Source organism: Rhinopithecus roxellana, chromosome 1, assembly GCF_007565055.1.
Source record: "Rhinopithecus roxellana isolate Shanxi Qingling chromosome 1, ASM756505v1, whole genome shotgun sequence".
NCBI classification, from domain to species: Eukaryota; Metazoa; Chordata; class Mammalia; order Primates; family Cercopithecidae; genus Rhinopithecus; species Rhinopithecus roxellana.
The window spans coordinates 193,894,919-193,912,004 of NC_044549.1; the positions used below are offsets into that span (position 1 = coordinate 193,894,919).

The following is a 17,086-nucleotide window of genomic DNA, read 5'->3' on the forward strand; positions in this document are numbered from 1 at the left end:
TTGCATTTTCTTCCACTTTTTTATGTATGAAAGTGTAAAAACTTGGCTTCATATGGTATATATAATTTTATATTTACCTTTTATTTTACCTAACCATATATTATGGTCAATTTCCTGTGTTGTTAATGTCCTTTTAAAATATTATTTTTATGAGATCATAATATTCCAAGTACCATAACTTAAAAAGAAAAAAATTGACCATTTGATTATGAAAGAAAGTACATTCTTATTGTAAAAATTTAAAGCCATACAAAGAGTGTTAAAGTCAAAATGAAAGATCCTCCTTCCAATCCCATTTACTGAATGCCATCACTGGTCAAAGCTTAATATGTTGTTCTTCTACACTTTCCAGGTCAGTATATTAACTTATTTTCTTTACTATTTAATATCCCATAATGTATCAATCATTCCCTTCCTCATGGACATCAGGCTTTGTCCTGTTTTGTTGCTATGACAATAATATAATAAGCCTTCTTACCCATATAACCTTATGAACCAGTGATTTTATTTCTGTAGGATAGGTTCAAAGGACAGGTGTATTTTTTTATTTAAATGAACAAATAGGTAATCTTCCAACAAAATTAAAACCGATTACCACCCATGTTGTGATGACTTTTTGAAATAAGCTTCAGGAATTCCAAAACATTCTAATAATAAGTATTTAGATAATGAGGATCTGCTTCTGGATTTTCTGTTCTATACATTCATTGTTCCATTTTGGGGCCGATATCATGTTGTTCTACCTGCAATAGTCTATTTTTCTACTCTCAGATGTTTATTTTCAACTTCAAAGTCATTTGAAGCAGTAACAAAAAAGGAAGTTTTTTGTTGAGACTGTGATTGTAATTACATTGATTCATACATTAATTTGGTTAAAATATGCTTATTAGTGACATCAACAATTTCTATCCGGAATTATACAATGTATTTCCATTTATTTAATTCTTGGCTTGTATCCTTCAATAAAATGTATAGTTTTCATCATTGGTTCTGTACCTCTCTTGTTAAATGTATTTTCTTTGTGTGTATTTTTTAAACTTCCTGTCACTAGCGAGAATAGTTTCTATCACTGTTTTTTCCAGTTTTAACCAGTTTAACTCTAAAATCAGATTATGCTATAGTTTTCTAGTGGACTTTTCTCCCTCGAGCCCATTGATTGACTCTTTCATGACAGTGCTCTTCAAACACTAAGCTCAGTGAAGACTGTTGAATGTTGAATGCCTGAACTTGGCACATTGGCAAATTACATGTAAAGAATGCCATAACAAAAATTCAAACACACAAAAAAGAAAAGAACTAATATTTACTAAGCTTTTCCTATGTACTAAGTCAGAAATCATTTATATTATCTTGTTTCTTCTCTGGACCAAACCAAAAATAATTTATATTTTTAATCATTTTAAAAGTATAAATCTCCCTTCAGACTATACCAGAAAAGAAAAAAAAGTATAAATCAGATTCGGAAGTAGATACTAAATAGCCAATTGATTGATTCGATATGTTTTTCTTTCAACCAATATTTCAGCTATAGGGTGACCCAAGTATGATATGCTATAAATTATATGTAACAGTTTTTGAAAATCATAGATTTTTTTCATACCATAGAGGCAGAAAGGGGCCTCTTTCTCAGTCAAATGAAGATCTTTCTGGAAAACACTCATTTGGGTTATATTTGATGAATGTAAAGCTTTTATAGGATTTTTGCAGAATCTTGTCACTGACCTTTGTTAAACAATTGCATTACTTGAATATGTACCTCAGTTTCCTCATTAGCAAAATGAAAGGGTTGGGCTAAATGTCTGAGTCAAGATTTTACTGTAGGGTGCCCAGGTGCAGTGGCTCACACCTGTAATCCTAGCACTTTGGAAGGCTAAGGCAGGAGAATCTCTTGTGTCCAGGAGTTTGAGACCAACCTGGGTAACATAGGGAGAACCTCTACCAAAAAAAAAAAAAATTAATTAAAAAAATTTTGTTCTTACTTTTTTTGAGACAGAGTCTTGCTCTGTCACCCAGGCAGGAGTGTAATGGTGCAATCTCGGTTCGCTGCAACCTCCACCTCCCAGGTTCAAGTCATTCTCCTGCCTCAGCCTCCCGAGTAGCTGGGAATACAGGTGCATGCCACCACATCTGGCTAATTTTTGTATTTTTTTTTTTTTTTGAGATGTATTTTTAGGAAAGATGGGGGTTTCACCATGCTGCCCAGGCTTTTCTCAAACTACTGACCTCAAATGATCCGCCTGCCTCAGCCTCCTAAAGTGCTGGGATTACAGGTGTGAGCCATCACACCCGGCCAAAACAAAATATTTTACTATAGGGGAAGCAGTATGCCTTAGTGGCTTAAGTTGAACATAGTTCAAATCCAGTTCCTTAGAAAAGAGAGTTCATAAATTGAATCAACAACATTTAGGATTTTAGCATAAAATAGAGTATTTTGCACCAGTAGATTAAAGATTGAATAGTCATATGGAAAAAGTAAAGCCAAGTCTCTATCCGAGTCTTTAAGTCAAATAAATTGCAATGGATAAAGATTTATATGTGACAAGGATATTTGTTTGTAATGGCAAAATGATTGGGAACCACCTCAGTGTTCATCTAGATGGTATTCCTTAAATAAAGTATGATTTATTTGTACAGTGGAATACTATGCAGCTACTAAAAAAATAGGCCACTCTTAAGTACAATGAATGGAAAGATCTCAAAGATACATTTTTAAGTGAGAAAAGCAACGAGCACAAGGGGGTATATAAAGTGCTACCATTTATGGCTTTAAAAAAAGAAAAGTGTGGGAGAAAAAAATATATTTGCATGTGCATGCCAGATCTTTGGAAGGATATACAAAAATTGGCAATAGTGATTGTTTCCAGAGAGAGGCCTGATGGCTACAAGTGGATGAGTAGGAGACTTCACTTTCATATATTTATCTGTACCTTTTGGATTATTTTGCTAGGTGGATAGATGATATTCTACTTAAAATGATACATTAAATATATCCATTTTCTCACCATGTGAAGTTCATAAAACCTGATTCACAGGGCTATCATAAGAGCTGGATCAGATAATGTGAGCGAGAGCCTAGCGCTATGCCTGGTACAGGTAATTGTCACAAACACACACACACACTTTCCCCCCCCCCACACTTGAATTATCTAGACAACCTATGGCCAAAGACATGCTGACATAGAATGGTATTTTTTGTTTCTCTCTTGGCATTGGAGGATAGTGATAGAGAGAATTTGCAAAAGGGAGATACTTGGCTATCCACAAAAAACGTGATTTCTAACACCTTACTCTTATACCTACAGAATTCTCCTACCAAAAACCATCTCACCAATCCCTGTTACCCTCGGGATTATAGCATCAACTTCACCATGGGCCATGTATTTGATAGCCTGTGCACTGTGGACCAGAGGCCAGAAAGTTATAACCCCAGTGATATCATCACTTTTGAGGGAACTGGGGACCCATCTCTGTGTAAGGAGAAGGTGGCTTCCCTATTTGACTTCAAAGCTTGCCATGATCAAGAAACCTGTTCTTTTGATGGGGTTTATCAGCCAAAGATTAAAGGGCCATTTGTGGTAAGAGCAAAACCTGAAAGATTCCTTTCTTTCCCCGTTGAATATTTATTTCTCACTTTTCTGTTTCTCCTCTGCTGACCTGTTAGCCACCTTCTAATTCCTCACCCATAAACCTTTCTATTATACCCATTCTGAGAACTAATTTCCTTCTGTATTACTTATTTCCAGGCTTTTGCAGGATTCTACTACACAGCCAGTGCTTTAAATCTTTCAGGTAGCTTTTCCCTGGACACCTTCAACTCCAGCACCTGGAATTTCTGCTCACAGAATTGGAGTCAGGTCAGTATTTAAAGAGAAAGGATTCATGTCAGTACAAACAAATATATATGGTAGAATCTATTCTATGTGTGTATATTCTGAATTTAGCCTTTATGCTCTTCTATTTCCATCACATCTGTAAAATAAAAGGAATAAGGGAATCTACTCCCACACCTGTGGTGTGAATTAATGTTATAACTACATGCACAATGGTTAGTATAATATTTGGCATATAATAAGCACTCAATGAGTTTAAAGATTAGTATATTGTAAAATTATATAGTGATATCTTCATAATTATATTGAATAATTATATGATTGTATTATAAAGTCTTTTCTGTTATGAAATTATGGATGATAAGATTCTTTAAAACATGACTTTTAACCCAAGGTGTTCATTTTAAAACATACCTGCCTGCCCTGCCTCTCAGATGTTTTAAACCTCCTTTCAGCTCCCACTCCTGCTCCCCAAATTTGATGAGGTATACGCCCGCTCTTACTGCTTCTCAGCCAACTATATCTACCACTTGTTTGTGAATGGTTACAAATTCACAGAGGAGACTTGGCCCCAGATACATTTTGAAAAAGAAGTAAGTCAAAGCACAAATCATTTTCTCTTCTTCTTCCCAACAGAGAGATTTGTATGTATGTGTGTGTGGAACAAATGTAGAAGGTAAAAGGGTATTAATGAGTTAAACTCACTGGGTGGAAGCTGATCAGACTGATCCCTTGTGAGTTTCCCAGAAGAGGTCGTGGAGAATTTAGTGGAGTTGCTCATGGGTGTCCATTCTCCTGGAAAAGACTGGAGGCCAAGGGCCAATGGACTAGCAGGTCCTGGAGGGCAGAGACTTGTCTTGGCATCTTCATATTCCCAGCACTCAGCACAAGGGATAGAGCCTAGAAGGTGCTTAGTAAATGTTTGTTGAATTCGTAAATAAATATGAATTCATAAGTAAATATGAATTAAGGATATGAGACTTTTCATCCTGAAAAGAAGCTTTAAATGTAACCATTTTTTAAAGAGGATAGTAACTAATTCTTCTCCATTTTATGCAGATGTCAGAGTAAGATACAGGCCTTAGAGCCTGACGGATTTGCATTAGCATTAAATAAACATTTTCTCTTTGAATGAACCTGAAGTCATTACATTTACTGACAAAGATTTGGGGGATGGGGAAGATATTCTTAGCTCAGGGTTTAATATATCTAAAAATGTATATATTTATAGATATCTATAAATACATACATATATATATGATGGTCAAGTGACCAGAATGGTCCAAGCTGGAATCACAGCTATCACCTGGTGACAGCTGAAAGGACCTCCATACCTTGTTTTCAGGCAGGGCTCAGCCTTGCGAATATGTTCAGCCAGCACTATGTTCCCCAGGTTCCAGAGAATTTTCTCATTTCAGAAATAGCTGATATGAAGCCCGAAGGATGTCTGGAGTCAGCCTGTTCAATACCAGCTTCAGCAATAATTATATTAAATCAATCAATATCCTGCATTAGGCCTCTGACTATCTACTTTTACATAAATAAAATTGAGTCATCTACAAAAAAATAAGGATATCTGGAGACATAAGGACTGTTGGTAGCATGTACTCTCTAAGCTTTGCTTCTAATGGATCTAATTACCAGTAAAGTATAAGAATGGAGAATGACTTTCCATTTGAGTGCCAGTTTGAGTTGATATAATATCTAAGCTAAAAGTTCCTTTTTTCTAATTATAAAGAATGTTATGTCCAGCCAAATTAGTATTTAAATGTGAAGATGTTGGCTGGGTGCGGTGGCTCACACCTGTAATCCCAGCACTTTGGGAGGCCAAGGCAGGTGGATCTCCTAAGGTCGGTAGTTTGAGACCAGCCTGACCAACAAGGAGAAACTCTGTCTCTACTAAAAATACGAAATTAGCCGGGCATGATGGTGCATACCTGTAATCCCAGCTACTCAGGAGGCTGAGGCAGGAGAATCACTTGAACCTGGGAGGTGGAGGTTGCCATGAGCTGAGATCATGCCATTGCACTCCAGCCTGGGCAACAAGAGCAAAACTCCATCTCTAAATAAATAAATAAATAAATATAAATATAAATGTGAAGGTGTAAAAAGACTTAAGAAGATTTGCTGCACAAAGACTTACACTGAAAATATTTTTTATGGAAGTAATAAAATAAGAGAAATAAATCCAGGAGATGTTACAAAAATACTGGAAGTAAGAATAAATGATGTTGTGGCTTAAAATTTATATTAAAAAGGCCAGGTGCTATGGCTCACACCTGTAATCCCAGCACTCTGGGAGGCTGAGGCAGGTGTATCACCTGAGGTCAGGAGTTCAAGACCAGTCTTCAAGACCAGTCTGACCAACATGGTGAAACCATGTCTCTACTAAAAATACAAAAAATTAACTGCGTGTGGTGGCATGCACCTTTACTCCCAGCCACTCAGGAGGCTGAGGCAGGAGAATCACTCGAAACTGGGAGGTGGAGGTTGCAGTAAGCCGAGATCTCACCATTTCACTTCAGCCTGGGCAACAGAACAAGACTCTATCTCAAAAAAAAAATATATATATGTTAAAAAAAAAAAAACAGAAAATGAACACTAAACTATAAAAATAAACTCCATTCATATGACTCAAGTATAGAAAATACCCAACATGATAAGGGTGTGGTAAGGAGTTATAAGATACAGGGACATAAGAGTAACCTAAAATTTAAATTCTCTTCTTGTCAAAGGGAACACAGAGATATCTTTTTTTTTTTTTTTTGAGATGGAGTCTCGCTCTGTCACCTAGGCTGGAGTGCAATGGCGTGATCTCAGCTCACTGCAGCCTCTGCATCCTGGGCTCAAGCAATTCTCCTGCCTCAGCTCCTGAGTAACTGGGATGACAGGCACCCACCATCATGCCTGGCTAATTTTTGTATTTTTATAGAGACAGGGTTTCACCACGTTGGCCAGGCTGGTCTTGAACTCCTGACCTCAGGTGATCTGCCCGCCTCAGCCTCCCAGAGTGCTGGGATTATAGGTGTGAGCCACCATGCCTGGCCACAGATACCATTTTTAAGGCAAGAAAGAAGAAAAAAAAAATATGTATATAAAAGCACTAATTGAAAATTTAAAAGTAAGATATTAGAAAGAAGTGTAAATATATTAATAATCACAATAATTATAAATGGACTAAACCTACCAGTTAAAAGACAGATGTCAGATTGAATTTTTAGAAATCAAGCAGGTGCCATTTATAAGAGAAACATGATTCAAGCATAAAGACATGGAAAGACTGAAAGATAATTTGTTTAAATTATCAAACACTACCCAGAAGAAAGCTGGTATAACTATTTAACATCTGGCAAAGCAGTCTTTAAGACAAACAGCCTCATTCTAGACAGCGAGGGTTACAACATAATGATAAAATGTTCAATTCACTATGAAGATTGTAAAGGTGAAACATTTATACACCTAATAAAACACCCTAAAACATGTAAAGCAAAAATGGATAGAACGACCAGAAGAAATTAACAGTCGGCTTCCCATTTGGGCTGATTTCCTATTCTTAGAAACTGGTCCTGGGATCAGTAAACCACTCATTAGCCTCTTTCTCTAGCCACAAACACTCTTGTGCTCCTGGACAATGGGAACACTTTCACTCTTATTAACTGTGCCTTCTTCACTCTTGGCTGTGACAAGATTTTGAGGATTTGTTCTTTTGACTATTTCTTCTGCCGCGCTGGAGGTGAGATTACCCAAGTCTTTGTGGCTACAGTGTGGTGTCTTAACTTGGGCAAGTCCTTTGACCTCTTTGGGCCACAATTTCCCATGGGAGCTTTGTGAGGTTGATAGTGGTATGCCTCTGGTATGTAATTGTAGCCTTGAGCCTTGTCCTCTACTCCACAGGTGGGGAATAGCAGCATAGCCTGGTCTCTTGGCTACATGCTCAGTCTGACCAACCAGATCCCAGCTGAAAGCCCTCTGATCCGTCTGCCCATAGAACCACCTGTCTTTGTGGGCACCCTCGCTTTCTTCACAGCGGCAGCCTTGCTGTGTCTGGCATTTCTTGCGTACCTGTGTTCAGCATCCAGAAAAAAGAGGCACTCCGAGCATGCCTTTGACCATGCAGTGGATTCTGACTGAGCCTTCAAAGCAGCTCCTGGAGTCCAATGGCTGCTTAGAGTCAGCCTGGGTGGCACCAGGCAACACAGGTAAAGTGGCTGCCTTCAGGAAATACAACTAACTAAAATCAAACACCTAGGTCACGTGCCTCTCAAATACTGATTTCTGCCACAGTACCTCTTGGGGCATCACTTGGCTATTCTGCGCATATCGCTCTTCAGAGACCTCACTACCCATGTGCTGATCTATTGGGGAATAGAGAAGAGACAGGCCACCAAGGTCAGGCTCTTTATTTTAAGTCCCCCAGAGGAAGAGTAAGTTGAGAGGATATCAGCTTAATGTTGAAGAATTGACCTCAGGGCTCAGTTTCTATTTCCCTCCCTCAGTATTCTTCCTGGCAGGATACCCATTAAGCATTTGGCCCAACCAGATATCTCATTTTATAGTTTTTTTCCCATTGGTGTTTAACTAAGATTTTCTTATAGCAATCTCATAAGCAGTGAACCCCCTCAGATCAGTAGAATATAGTATCTGGGGGAGAAGACTTATTTCCCTCAGGGCAGTGGCCACAGCCAGGCTTCTGTCATACAGGTGGATCCCGAAGCACAGAGACATAAAAAAGGTCTCCCAGAAAACTATAGACCATTCTCCAAGTGGAATTCCCACTTAGGGCTCTGGTCACTAGATTGCATTCATTCAACAGACATCTAAAAACACCTATTATGGCTGATACCTTTTAGGTGTGATCTTGGATTTGGACATATGATAAGAACATAGTATTTATTCATATTTGTTGATTGAGGTTGTTTCCATGAGTGACCAAGAAAGGGCAATAAACTATAGAGATAGCAGGGAAAAAACAGCATCCAAATCACCAAGAGTTTTCAAGAAAAAAAATCTTTGTGTTTGTCATCATCCTCATCTCGCCATTGTATTGCTATGCCCTCCCATAAAAACACATTTATCCCTAGCAAGATTGTTGCATTCCAGATTTTACTGCCTTTGCTAGGCTTTTGTTTAGCAAAGGGCTGCCTTTCCATTGTTATCATGGTGTATATATTTTTGTCACCATTCCCACAGTATACTTGATGTTGTCATAGAACATTCTACTTTATGATTTACTAGCCAATTACTTTTCTAGATCATAGACCTCTCTGCATAGTAGTCATAGGTCTTGACTTTGGGGAAAGAAAAGGAAGCTGCAGGAATATTTATCTCCAAAGTCGAATGAGAAAGAACTCCAGCAAATCCAATGGCTACAAACTAAAAATCAGCATTATTTCATATTGCTGTTTCTTAGCTGAATATGGAATAAAGAACTATTATTTTATTTTGACTTGCAGTGGGTGTGTGTGTGTTAACTTACATATAGTACTCTTCCTCCTAAGGACCCTAGGCGATATTTATGAGAGAAAATTTTTTCCCTAGTGAATTAAGAAACCCATTCATTAATATCACCTTTATTCCAGAGAGTTCAAAGTGCTTTTACTTCGATGAACCTTTGACTGCTTGAGATTATTGAGTCAAACATTTCTGTACCTTATTTGAGATTCTAAGCCTCTGTGAGGCCACAACCTGACACTCAAATCTTAGTTCTCATCCAGAATGGCTACTCCTATCCCAAACTGTACCTTTGCTCACACCATCCTCTCTACTATATTGCTAGATCATCCTCCCATCCTCCCACCAATACATGACTGAGAAACAATCATGTATATTTCTCAAGATCTAGTTCCTTCCTGTAAGTCTTCCACAAAGCTTTCCTTGCACACACACACTATGCTGTATCTCCTGGACCACTTTTTCAAAACCAGCCACATAAGTCCTCATATTGTCATTTATATTGGTGTATGTGTACAGCTTATTTCTAAAAGAGACAGTAGGCTTCTTAAGGGCAAAGCCTATTGTGCATCACTCCTCATTCATTCAACAGACATCTAAAAACACCTATTATGGCTGATACCTTTTAGGTGTGATCTTGGATTTGGACATATGATAAGAACATAGTATTTATTCATATTTGTTGATTGAGGTTGTTTCCATGAGTGACCAAGAAGGGGCAATAAACTATAGAGATAGCAGGAAAAAAACAGCATCCAAATCACCAAGAGTTTGCAAGAAAAAAAATCTTGTCTGTGCAAGAAAGAGAGCCAAAGCTCCAAGAAGGCAAGTCCTAGTCAACATTTCTAACTCATTTGGGAAGTTAGAATAAGCTGAGGTACTTCAGGTTTTCTGACACACACTGAAGAATTTTTGACTGGGTGCAGTAGCTCACACCTGTAATCTCAGCCTTTTGAGAGTAGCTGAGGCTGGCGGGATTGTTTGAGCCCAGAAGTTCAAGAGCAGCCTGGGAAATGTGGCAAAACCTCTTCTCTCCAACAAATACAAAAATTAGCCAGAAGTTGTGGGCACACTTGGAGTTCCAGCTCCTTGGGAGGTTGAGGTAGGAAGATTCCTTGAGCCTGGGAGGTGGAGGTTGCAATGAGCCGAGATCATGCCACTGCACTCTAGCCTGGGTAACAGAGCAAGACTGCAACACTCTCTCTCTCTCTCTCTCTCTCTGTCTCTGTCTCTCTCTCTCTCTCTCACACACACACACACACAAGAATTTTTCTAGATAGACCATTGTGAAATCTGCAATTCAAGCAGCATATCTAGCACTGTTACTGTGGTGAACAGAATTCTCCTTCGCCCTCTGGTGTTACTCCAATTATGTGGTTACATTGTCACATGGCAAAAGGGTTTTGCAGATGTAATTACAAATCAGTTGACCTTAAAATGGAGAGCTTATCCAGGTAGGCCTAACCTCACCACATGAGCTCTTTAAAGGCAGAGCATTTTCTCCAGAAGAAGAAGTCAGAGATTCAAATGATTCAAATGAGAAGAATTCCACGTGCAGTGGTCAGCTTGAGGATGGAGGGCGCCGTGTGCAAAGGCCCTAAGTGCAGCCTCTCGAAACTAAGAGCAATCCCTGGCTGACATCAGCAAAAAATCAGGGACTTCAGTCCTGCAGCTGCAAGGAACTGGATTCTGCCAAAAACCTGAATGAACTTGGAAGCATATTTTCACCCAGAGCCTTCAGATAAGAGTCCAGGTCAGATCATATCTTGATTTCAGCCTACTGAGACCCTAAGTGGAGAACCCAGTTGAGCCCACCATGACTTCTGACCTACAAAACTATAAAGTAACAAAAAGATAATGTTTAAAGCCACTAAATTTGTGGTAATTTGTTACACAGTCACAATGAACTAATACAACTATGGAACCCCAAACCCCAAAGCTCCAACCAAAGCAAGTCTTTTGATGTGAAATATGTGGTGAAGATAAAAGTGATGAGTATCACATATAGTGTCTATTCCTAACTACAACTATGTAAAAAAAAGCATAGGTTCAGAGGTAAAAGTACATGCCAGCATTACCCAGCCACTGAGTGATTTGGGGGATAGGGATTGGGGCTTGAGCTTTGGGCCTGGTCGAGTCTAAAACCCACTGCATAACTTTTCCTTTCACACAGAAAGGCAGTATCATATAGTAGTTAGGAATCTGGCTTTAGATTTCTGTAGTCTAACATACCCATTCACATACAGACACCTGATTTATAACAGAGGTGTCACATCAGAGCAGTGGGAAAATGCAGGACAGTTGGATATCTTAATGGAGAAAAAATGAATTTGACCCTTTCCTCACTCCACTTGCAAGAATTGTTTCCAGGTAGCTTAAAGACCTAAGTGTGAAAAACCTATAAAGGTTTAGAAGAAAATGTAGGAGAACATTTTTAGGATTCCGGGTAAGGGAAGGGTTTCTTAAACACTACGCAAAAAGCATTAACCATAAGAAAATACTTAATACATTAAAATGTAAAACTTCTGTTCCTCAAAAAACATCATTAAAAGAGTGAAAAGACAAGCCATAGAGTGGAAGAAGGTATTTACAACATATATAACTGATAAAGGACTACTTTCCAAATTATATGAAGAACACCTACAAATCAGTAAGAAAAAGGAAGATGATTCAATTTTTCTAAACAGGCAATAATCTTGAAAAGACACTTTTCAAAAGGAGGCATCTAAATGTCTAATAAACATATGAAAAGATGCTCAATCTCATTATTGGGACAATGCAAATTAAAACTACAGAGAAATAGTACAACATGCTCATCCGTTTGGCAAAACTTAAAAGTCTGACAATACCAAGTGTTAGTGAGGATGTGGAACTAGAACTCTCCTATACTGCTGTGGGACTGTAAATTAATGCAACTACTCTGGAAAACTGAGGTATTGTCTAATAAAGTTGAAGATATGCACATAAAATGACCTGGAAATTCCAGTCCAAATTATATACCTTAGTGATACATAGTCTTAGATATACCAGCATACATGCCTAAGAATGTTTTTTTTTTTTGTTTGTTTTTTTTTTTTTTTGAGACCGAGTCTGGCTCTGTCGCCCAGGCTGGAGTGCGGTGGCCGGATCTCAGCTCACTGCAAGCTCCGCCTCCCAGGTTCACGCCATCCGCCTTCCAGGTTCACGCCATTCTCCTGCCTCCGCCTCCCAAGTAGCGTATTCTTTTTTTTTTTTTTTTGAGACGGAGTCTCGCTCTGTCACCCAGGCTGGAGTGCTGTGGCCAGATCTCAGCTCACTTCAAGCTCTGCCTCCCGGGTTCACGCCATTCTCCTCCTTCAGCCTTCCGAGTAGCTGGGACTACAGGCGCCGCCACCTCGCCCGGCTAGTTTTTTGTATTTTTTAGTAGAGACGGGGTTTCACCATGTTAGCCAGGATGGTCTCGATCTCCTGACCTCGTGATCCGCCCGTCTCGGCCTCCCAAAGTGCTGGGATTACAAGGTTGAGCCACCGCGCCCTAGGCCCAGTTTTTTGTATTCTTTAGTAGTGACGGGGTTTCACCATATTAGCCAGGATGGTCTGGATCTCCTGACCTTGTGATCCGCCCGTCTCGGCCTCCCAAAGTGCTGGGATTACAGGCTTGAGCCACCGCGCCCGGCCGAGAATGTTTTAAGCAGCAACCAAGATGCCTATCCCACAGAATAAATAAATAAATAAATAAATAGCAATATAGCCATACTAGAAAATACTGTACATCAATGAAAACAAAAGAACTACATAATAAAAAGGGTTTTTTTGTTTGTCTTTTGTTTTGTTTTTGTTTTTGTTTTGAGATGGAGTCTCCCTCTGTCACCCAGGCTGGAGTGCAGTGGCTCAATCTTGGCTCACTGCAAACTTCACCTCCTGGCTTGAAGCGAGTCTCCTGCCTCTTGGCCTCCTGGGATTACAGGCACCTGCCACCACGCCCAGCTAATTTTTGTATTTTTAGTAGAGACAGGGTTTCACCATGTTGGCCAGGCTGGTCTCGAACTTCTGATCTCGTGATCCGTCCACCTCGTCCTCCCAAAGTGCTGGGATTACAGGCGTGAGTCATTGCATCTGGCCTAATACAAGGTTTAAAAACAGGCGAAACTGTTTAGTCAACGTTTAGGTAAACGCTAAAGAAAAGCAAGGAAATTATTACTCTGAAATTTGGGAGGAGATGGAGGCTGTGTCTGGAAAAGGAAAAATGGGTGTCTTAGACTGCTTGAACTGCCATAGTAAAATACTATAAATTGAGTGGCTTAAACAACAGAAATTAATCTTCTCACAGTTTTGGAGCCTGGGAATTCCAACATCAAGGCATCAGCTGACTAATTCCTGGTGAGGGCTCAATTCTTGGCTTGCAGATGGTGGCCTTTATGCTGTGTCCACATGGCCTTTCCTCTGAGCTCGCAGGGAGAGAGAGAGAGAGAGAGAGAGAGAGAGAGAGAGAGAGAGAGAGAGAGAGAGAGAGAGAGAGAGAGAGAGAGAGAGCGCGCACTCTGGGATATCTTCTGACAAGGGCATCAATCCTATCATGAGGGCCACTCCCTCATAACCTTGTCTCACCCTAGTTATCTCCTCTCCCAAAGGCTCCATCTCCAAATCCTATACTGGGGGGTTAGGGCTTCAACATATAAATTTGGGGGATCACAAATATTCAGTTCATAACAACAGGGCTTCTGGGATGACCATGTTATTCTACAACTAGGTAGTGACTACAGATGTTTCCTTTTTCAACCATTTATACATTATCTGTATGTCCTATACTACAATATAAAGTCACAGATCTGGGTTAACTCAAGAATTTTCTCCTTATTATCTCTATGGTTTTCACCATGTCTTTCAGTCTCCTTGAGTCTTGACTTCCGCATATATAAAACGGGCATAATACCTACCTTATGGGATAGTTAAGAGAAAATACAGCACTTAGCCAGTGCCTGGCATGGATGTAGCCAATAAATACTAGTTTTAAAACATATTTCTTTCACCCATTTACTTGCTCATTATTCACTCATCACACTTTCACCAAAAGTCTACTGTGCGACAAGCCGTGAGCTAAATGACTAAGGGTGTAACAGAAATGAGACAACTGTCTTTTCTCTTGAAACATGAGACTTGAACGCCCTCTGTTGGAACTATGGAAAAAATTCTTCCCAGGTTGAGCCTCCTGCCCTTTTTTTTAACCTCTCTAAAGGTATTAGGAAAAAAAATCATTAGTTCAAAAATATTTTTAATAGTATAAAATAAGGAGAAAATTGGAAATCTGAACATTGAATATTGTCAAGGAAAATTCCTGTTAATTTTTGTTTAGGTAAAATAATGGAATCGGCCAGGCGCCGTGGCTCATGCCTGTAATCCCAGTACTTTGAAAGGCCGAGGCGGATGGATTACTTGAGGTTAGGAGTTCAAGACCAGCCTAGCCAACTTAGTGAAACCCCGTCTCTATCAAAAAATACAAAAATTAGCCAGGTGTGGTGGTGCGCGCCTGTAATCCCGGCTGCTCAGGAGGCTGAGGCAAGAGAATCACTTGAACCTGGGCGGTGGAGGTTGTAGTGAGCAGAGATCATGCCACTGCACTCCAGCCTAAGCGGAAGAGCAAGACTCTGTCTCAAAATAAGTAAACAAATAAAATAAAATAATGGTATCATGGATATTTTTTTCAAGAACCCTTGCTGTTTAGATCAATGGTCCCCAACATTTTTGGCACCAGAAACCAGTTTTGTGGGAGACAATGGACGGTGGGGGGCTGGGTGGGGAGGCACAGATGGTTTCAGGATGAAACTGTTCCACCTCAGATCATCAGGCATTAGATTCTCATAAGGAGCAAACAACCTAGATCCCTCACACACGCAGTTCACAATAGGGTTCACGTTGCTGCTGATCTGACAGGAGGTGGAGTTCAGGTGGTAATGCTGGTTTGCCCGCTGCTCAACACCTGCTGTGCAGCCTGGCTCCTAAACAGGCCACAGACCAGTACTGGTCTACCGCCTGGCTGGGGATTGAGGACCCCCGGTTTAGATACTTGCTGAACTGTTTCCAGATGAAATGATATGTCTAGCATATCAGTCAAAGTTCAACCAGAGAAGTAGAGCCAGTATGAAGAGATCTATTGCAAGGAATTGGCTTGTGAGACTATGAGACTGGCTAGGCAAGTCCTAAATCTGTAGGGCAGGCCGTCAGGAAGAGCAGGCTGGAACCCTCAGGCATGAACTAAACCTGCAGTACACAGATGGAATTTCTTCCTTCTCAGAGAAGTCTCAGTTCTGCTCTTACGGACTTTCAACTGATTTAATCAGGCTCACCCAGATTATATAGGTTGAGTCCCCTTAAAAATCTACTAATTATGGGCAGTAATCACACTCACAAAATACTTTCACAGCTACACCTAGATTAACGAATAACTGGGTGCTATAGTCTAGCCAAGTTGACACATAAAATTGACTATCACATCTGTGAATTGATTCAAAATCACAGGGGAGGGAGAATGTAGGGGTAGAACTGGCCCATACTTTGATGGTCCTTGAGATTGGGGTGATGAGACATAGGGGTTTATTATAGTATTCTGTCTGCTTTGTGTATGTTTACAATTTTCTAAATAAAAGTTAAAAAGTATATTTTGAGGCCAGGCGTAGTAGCTCACGCCTACAATCCCAGCATTTTGGGAGGCTGAGGCAGGCAGATCACCTGAGGTCAGGAGTTTGAGACCAGCCTGACAAACCTGGAGAAACCCTGTCTCTACTAAAAATACAAAATTAACTGGGCATCGTGGTGCATGCCTGTAATCCCAGCTACTCAGGAGGCTGAGGCAGGAGAACTGCTTGAACCCAGAAGATGGAGGTTACAGTAAGCTGAGATCATGCCAGTGCACTCCAGCTTGGGCAACAAGAGCGAAACTCTGTCTCCAAAATAAAAAAAAATCTGTATCTATATGTATCTATCTATATATATATACACACACACACACACACTCAGAATCTCACTGCTGTATATTTGATATTTTTCTTTCTGAATCTTTTTCTTTACACATTTGTACATAGTTAAGATCATGCTGGAATTACAAAGCTATATTTCATTCTTTCATAGCATTATACCATTAGCACTTTCAGATCTCGTTAAAAATTATTCGCAAATGTCAAACAAAATGATTAAGAACTCAGGCTTTGACATCACAAAAACCTGGTTCACACATCCTAGTTCTGCTGTTCATTGCTGTGTGATCTTTGTCTAAAATTCTTAGGTTTTCTATGCTTCAGTTTCCTTTAATATAGCCATTCAATTCAACTGCTTGTTCATTTGTTCATTCAACTAATATTGATTGAATTCATCCTCTGAGTAAGATCCTGTGTAGGTGGCATAACTCCACCAATTAACATCATAGACAAAGTCCTTGCCTTCAGGGAACCAACATTCTAGTGAGGGAGAACTAAATACACTAAACAACTAAATACACACTGTACAAGGGGATTATAAGTGATCTGGAGAAATTAAGAAGAGTATGGGGAAAGGAAAGTGCCAGGAGCATGAGATGGGGATTGCTATTAGGTCAGAAAAGTCTTTTCAGATAAGGTGATATTTGAATGAACACTTAGAGAATTTGAAGGAGTCGGTCATTTGAATATCTGGAGGAAGAGCATTCTAAGCAGAAGCGACCACAAACACAAAGGCCATTGTGATTGGAGCAGAATAAATGACTGGAAGATGGGAGAGATAGGGTAAGGGAGTTAACAGGGGGTAGACTGTGCAAGGGGGCCCCGTTGAGAGTTCTGAACAAAGGAGGGGTATCT

The 17,086-nt window shown here is 39.7% G+C and overlaps 1 protein-coding gene across 5 annotated transcripts in view; it reads left to right on the forward strand.

Moving 5' to 3' along the window:
- Positions 1-9,276, forward strand: part of ENTPD3 (ectonucleoside triphosphate diphosphohydrolase 3) — a 42,029-nt gene extending 32,753 nt beyond the window's left edge. For 3 of the 5 annotated variants that reach the window (XM_010360031.1, XM_030935165.1, XM_030935168.1), the window contains 4 exons: positions 3,303-3,575; positions 3,744-3,854; positions 4,286-4,423; positions 7,725-9,276. In XM_010360031.1, coding sequence (XP_010358333.1) covers positions 3,303-3,575; positions 3,744-3,854; positions 4,286-4,423; positions 7,725-7,961 — 759 coding nt within the window. In that variant the 3' untranslated portion in view covers positions 7,962-9,276. Of the gene's footprint in view, positions 1-3,302; positions 3,576-3,743; positions 3,855-4,285; positions 4,424-5,248; positions 5,482-7,724 lie in introns of those variants that run through there. The other 2 variants (XM_010360032.2, XM_030935174.1) reach the window with 2 other exon arrangements.
- Positions 9,277-17,086: the final 7,810 nt, after the last annotated feature.